At 40.3% G+C, this 6,485-nt stretch overlaps 1 protein-coding gene across 1 annotated transcript in view; it reads left to right on the forward strand.

Moving 5' to 3' along the window:
• matn4 (matrilin 4) overlaps positions 1-4,968 on the forward strand; it is a 29,565-nt gene extending 24,597 nt beyond the window's left edge. Inside the window, exons 7-12 of the mRNA XM_005752840.2 lie at positions 655-752; positions 1,081-1,212; positions 1,621-1,804; positions 1,903-2,055; positions 3,028-3,132; positions 3,440-4,968. Of these exons, the coding sequence (XP_005752897.1) occupies positions 655-752; positions 1,081-1,212; positions 1,621-1,804; positions 1,903-2,055; positions 3,028-3,132; positions 3,440-3,498 (731 nt within the window). The 3' untranslated portion in view covers positions 3,499-4,968. The remainder of the gene's footprint in view (positions 1-654; positions 753-1,080; positions 1,213-1,620; positions 1,805-1,902; positions 2,056-3,027; positions 3,133-3,439) is intronic.
• Positions 4,969-6,485: the final 1,517 nt, after the last annotated feature.

The raw sequence follows: 6,485 nt of genomic DNA on the forward strand, positions 1-6,485 counted from the left end.
CTGTATCATCGCTTCAAGAGCTACGCTCCAAACCTGCTTTCCAACTGCTGCAGACATCTGAGAGCAATCCTTAGTCACTATGACGACAACAACAATAATATTATTAAAAATATTAATAATAACTCAGTAAAACTGAGCTTCCTTACCCTGTTTTGTTTTGTTCATTTTATTTCAATGACGTAAACAGTACAAAAGTTCACCTTGGAAAAAGAAAAGAAAAAATAAAATAATACCCAAAATAAAGCAAAAATGCTCTTCAGCATCGCTCCAGCTTTTCTGAGCTTTTCTGGAAGAAGCTCACTCTTATTTAATCAGTTTGTATTGATCCAACTTCCTTACTGACATAAACTGTGATGACAACAACATACGTCTCCCTAATAGCAGAATATATACACGATGTAAAATCCAGTGATTATACATTCAGCTCCATAACTTTACCTCCACACAAACTGAGTAACTCCACTTTTGGAAAGTTACTAGTAAACTCTGCAGCTCTGCCCACTGCAGTGACTCATGTCACATTTTTTACTGTGGTATTTGTGTTGCAGTGTTTGTTTAGTATTTCATGTCTTGATTTCTTTAATCATATTTTTCACAGTGAAATAAATTAAATAATTAAACCTCCCGTCCTTCGTTTGTCTCGTTCTTCTTCAGCCTGCAAGTCTGCAAACATCGACCTGGTGCTTCTGATCGACGGCTCAAAGAGTGTCCGCCCTCAAAACTTTGAGCTTGTCAAAAAGTTTGTTAACCAGGTTGGAAGTATTTTCTAACACACTGAGTATTTTACTGCCAAATTGCAGTATTATTTCACATGTCCATACCGGCACATGCAGGACGGTCACAGAATAAAACAATGCCATCAAATATGAATTACTGCAGGAGGAAGAAATCTTGTTTTGGCTCCAGAAATAATAAACAACTAAAACAACATGTCCTGGACATTCAGCAAAAAGATATTTTACATATTAAATCTTAGCTAGTGATACTTCTTGACATCTTTGTCTGATATCTTAAAAACTATCAAATAATGTTAAAATAATAAAATGCTGAATATTCATCACCTCACCTGGGTCCCTGCAGGTCGTCGACTCTCTGGACGTGTCTGCTCACGGTACCAGAGTCGGTCTGGTTCAGTACTCGAGCCGCGTCAGGACCGAGTTTCCCCTCAACATGTACCACACAGCTGATGAGATCAAAGCTGCAGTCATGAAGGTAGTGCTTCTGTTTGTTTGGTTGTTTGTTTGTTTGTTTGTTTGTTGTAGCCGTGACAGACAGTTTGAAACATCAAGCAGTGGAAGTAACTTAAACCTGCATTCTTGCTAATGGCCAGCAGGGGGCAGTTCTTGCTTCTTCCTAAAGAAGTCCAGCTGTAAAGTGAATGAGAGAAGTTATCCCGCTGATCTGTGACACACAGGTGGCGCCAGTATTGTGAGATTGTAATACTTATGTGACGCTTAAAGTCAACATAAAGATTCATGTACAGGCATATTTTACATATACATACAGACCCTCAGCAGTGAACTGCAGTTAATGAAATCCTGAATAAAAGATGAAACCTGCACCATGTTTGGGCCCTGCTCAAGTAACACGACTCGAAATGTTGTTACTGTCCATGTTCAGGTTGAATACATGGAGAAAGGTACGATGACCGGCCTGGCCCTGAAGCACATGCTGGAAAACAGCTTCTCTGAGGCAGAAGGCGCTCGTCCTCTGAGCCGCAACATTCCACGAATCGGGCTGGTTTTCACAGACGGGCGCTCCCAGGATGACATCACCGAGTACGCCAAGAAGGCCAAAGAAGCCGGTAAGACCCAGGATGATAATAACAGCATCTGTAGCTCAGTGTCTGAATCAAGCAGTGCAGCAGTTATCATGTGACCCAGCACCTGTGCATGTACGCAGGCATCACCATGTACGCGGTGGGTGTTGGAAAAGCGGTGGAAGATGAGCTCCGTGAGATCGCGTCTGAGCCTGTGGAGAAGCATTTCTATTACACCACTGACTTCACCGCCATCAGCACCATTGCTGAAAACCTCAAACTCAATGTCTGCCCAGGTAACATGCTCTGCTAGACCTGACCGCAGCGTGTAAAACAGCAAGTAAACAAACAAGTTAATCTGACAGCATATTATTGGTTCATATTCTGAGGCTTGCTTTCTGCCGCAGGAAGTGAAAAAGCTCTATCACCTTTTTTCTTTCCTGCAATGAATAAGCTAAGGTGGAAGTATAAAAAACTACCAATGTGAACTTCATGAGACTTATTAAAGAGATGAAGAATGTGCAAACAATGCATTAAATCCTGGCCTTGGGAGAGCGCTGTGTTTTTAATCCTCTTTAAGTTTTTAATATTTTTTTAATACTTAAATTGGTTTTAAACAGGAAAAACATCCTGAAAGTAAGAGAGGATCCTCCCCAAGAGGATAATTATATAAAAATCGGTGCTCTTTTTTTTTACTACTATGGTTTAAAAATCTTCTCTACTGAATCCCTCGGTTCATGCAGCTTATATATTGGTGAAGGTCATTGGTTGATTGCACAAATAAAGCACATTACAACCTTTTATACACTTAGAGAAGAGTTTTGTACCATAAACAGCTGAAATTGATAACATTCATCATTTTAATAACAAAAGATTTTGGTCAAAGCTTCAGCAGGACTTTCATGTGATGGTTTGTGTGGTTTTTACTGGTAATTCATTGTAACAATGTCTTTTCTTTGTCGCCCTCTGCTGACAGAATTACAACATGACAGTTGCAGAAAAAGAGCACTAAAAACAAAGCAGTTACAAAACATTTATCCTGAGTGTAATAATACTGTACCGAACATTAAATCCTCAGGTAAAAAAAAAAATAATAGTACTTTATTGGTTTAGCCTGTTTGGAGCTCTAAGTAGACATTAAAGCTAAACAGGTAAAAACTGCAGCACTTCATCGCATCTTATGAGCAATGTCTGCACCTTCAAGATAACTGAAATTAACACAATGTATATACAGATAAAGAATATTATATATATTTTTCCTTCTGCAGAGGAGAGTCAGGGCGAGATTGAGGTGAAGGACCCCTGTGCATGTGAAAGTCTGGTGGAGTTCCAGCAGGCCACTATGAACAGCCTGGAGCAGGTCACACAGAAACATATCCTTTAAAACAAAAACACATAATATCAGGTAATTCTGTACCTTCAGGTAAAGACGTCAGTGTCTTTGCATATTAAATCTCTTGTTATTGCTCTGGGTGTTCTTTTATTAACGTGATATCTGTTGTTTGTTTCCCTGTGACTTCGGCTTAGAAGCTGAAAGTTTTTGGGGTGCTCAGCATGCAGGTGACCCCACCCCCCTCTGCGCTCTCTGTACCAGCTTTTGCTTCTTCTGCTACATACAGAATACAGTGAGTGTGTATGTGTGCATGTTAAGTACTTATGATTCCTTAATGACGTGTCCACTGGCTGGGATGACCGCGCGCCTGGAACAGCTGGAGAACCAGCTTTTCTCCAGGAAGTGATCTGTTGACTTCTGAGCGAGCACAATGGGACGAAGAGGAAGAAGAACAAACTAAAGCTTGATTTATAGAACTGTGGTAAATCTACCCCATAGCTACAGCGTAGCCTCGCGTCCTAGCACAAAGCCTGAGAACAGGCTAACGTGTTTGGTCTGCTTGGTAGTAAACTGCTGTGTAATGGCAGTATTTTGATTCAGAAGAATAAAGTATCCCTGGAACTAAATTGAATCGGTTGTAATAATATTGAACTTGCTTAAAATGCAGTAGCTATATTCAGCCAAAGTAAGCACGCTGGTTTTTAGATTTGCTGTGACAAATTCAGGTTCAGACTCTAATCAGTTCTGAAATCTCCCGTCCTGCGTTTCTGTGGAAAGAGCTGTTGTTCAACATTTATTAGCTTCAAGACCAACGAAAGATCTCTGGGGAGATTGAACACAGGACGATAAATCAAGCTTTGAGAAGAGTTCGGCACATTCCGACAAACCAAATCCTCCAAATCAGCCTTCCTGGCAAAAGTGTCTCCACTCTACGACATTTTTCCAAGTAAAGGTGCTCTTATACAACAAACGGTCATAAAACACATGGATTTGATATTTCAGGTTCCCCATGACATCTGTTACCTCTGCCATTTTCTTTTTGGGGATATTTGTGTTTAACACAGTTTGCATAAAAAATGAACATCTGAAAAGTGAAGCTAATAGAGAATTGCCTTAAATCTACGCCTCACTTGATCTATGACCTCAGTTAACCCTCACATGATGAGTTCATGGTCAAAAAAACGAGTTTACTGTATGTAGTAAATATCAGCACGAACATGATTCAGTAAAAATCTGAATTTTCTCACACAGTGTTCATTCGTCGCCACCCATCATTCGCCTGTTCTTTATTTATACTTTGATCTCTTTTGTATGGTTTGTTAAATATGACGTGTTTATTACAGTTTGTTTTATTTTAATCAGCAGCAGAATGACAAAAAGTAATGAAGTGCTATTACCACTCTGAATATTAAAGTCCTTTGGGTCATTTTCAGTAAAGTCATTACGTGCTTGCATGTAGACGGTAGATTTTTATCTTAGGCCTAAATGGTTAAAAGTGGTGAAGAGAAAACTGAGGTGTAGTTTTAAAAAAAGGGAATTTTAGATGTTTAAATATCACTATTCACCGAGGCTGTGGTCGAGTAAAGTAAATGTGAGCGCAGTGCAGGAATCAGTGCACAGAAATGTACTATGAATGAAGAAAGGTCACCCTAAAGGAATATTAAAAAAACTGAATTACAGTCATAAAGTCACTCTGTAAATGAACCACCTGAAGATTGTGTTGAATGTCTGTGTCTTATAATATATAAACGACTGCCACAAATTTATACCCCTTTGTATTTGAATCCCTGTATTTTTTGTATATTTTATAACAGGTTTACATTTTTTGTATTTTTCTAAGGAGTCTCTGTATTACAGCACAGACGACAATAAAGGAGTGAACTTTCATTTATTTGATGGTGTCAGTGAACTCCTGCAAAAGTTTTTATGCTCTCATTTCTTATGTACATCTGTGCTCTCTAGATGCTCTCATGTTGCAAAGCCCAGCTGGTGGATCTAACCACTGCAATTAAACTACACCTCTAAAGTGTGTTTGAGGTGTTGGTGCTTACTGGAGCATTTCCGAGGCAGTTATCAGACAAATAGTATGCTTTACTGTGTTGTTGGTTCTTTACCAGAAAACAAGAAGGGAAGAAATCTGTGCTGCAGTTTAAGTGACTGAAAAGACGTCTAAATATGTGAGGAGCAGCTGTTCATTTGGATTGCAGTCATCCCCACAGATGGTTTTTATTTTGTTAAATTTCCCACCACTTGTTCCTCTCTAAGGTTTATGTAAGTGAGTAAAAGATAAATGCCCCAGGCATGTGCAGTGAGCAAAGCAAATCTGGGATGATACAGATTGGGATGGCCCAGGCATCTATCTTTTACCCCTTGCAGCTGGAAAAGGTAGTGGTGAGACTGCACGTCTTTGGAGCCGGAGTTGCAAGTTTGATTCCCACCCAGTATCCAGTAGGGGTCCTGGCTAGACCCCTCATGCTAACCAAAAAGCCCTGGAATGGCGTGGCTTTGTCTGCAGCCTGTCCTCAGCACAGACACGGATCATTTCACTACACATTGTACTGTATTGTATGATGTTGTATGTGACAAATAATAAAGCTTGTGTACACTGAAGCAGCAAACTGGAAACAACATTGACGGATCTTTAGACCTAAGCCTTTAATACTCTGTTCAAAAGAGTTACAGGAAGCCTTTGAAAACACATCAGGTGGGAAAAACGATCATACTGGATATCCACACTGATATGGACTAATCAAGTTTACCTAAATTTCATTGCAACAAGTTAAAATGGGACTCAGTAGTTTGTACGGAGCCCCACGTGTTTGTAGACCAGAGCATGCACTGAATGAGAAGCACACAAACCTCTGGTGATGGTACACTGATGTGTCGTCCTGAAGGAGGTGGACTAACTAAGCAACCTCTGCGGGGTCCAGGCATCGCCTCATGCCATCAGCACTGACCCTGACCCTACTGAAGAAACAGTCAGAAGACCTGCTCAACCTCCATCATCAGGCACTTCCACCGCAGGTCCCGGTCACCTGCACCTCCAGCAAGCTCAGCAATCATCTACCCAGTAACTTCCATTAACCTTCCTGTCGTGTTTGGGTCAAAATTAAAAAAGTCATAAATATTGTGTTTTACATCTGACTGCCTCGAGGCCTGAGGTCATCCTCCACACTGTGCACTTGAACATATGAAAGTGATGAGCACCTCCTTCGTTGAATTTTGAGTGTTTTAATAAACTTTGTTACATCTGTGCTGGTCGAAAGTGACCACCATAGAAAATGAATGGAAATGGGAAACTGAATTTGGTGATGAAAAAATGTTTCTTATGTTAATTTAAGAGTTGTTCAAACTGACCGGGAACACTAAAGTAAGGGGGGCGGGGGGTGAACA

This window comes from Pundamilia nyererei, unplaced genomic scaffold, assembly GCF_000239375.1.
Source record: "Pundamilia nyererei isolate P.nyererei 1_Seehausen unplaced genomic scaffold, PunNye1.0 scaffold00385, whole genome shotgun sequence".
Taxonomy (NCBI): Eukaryota; Metazoa; Chordata; class Actinopteri; order Cichliformes; family Cichlidae; genus Pundamilia; species Pundamilia nyererei.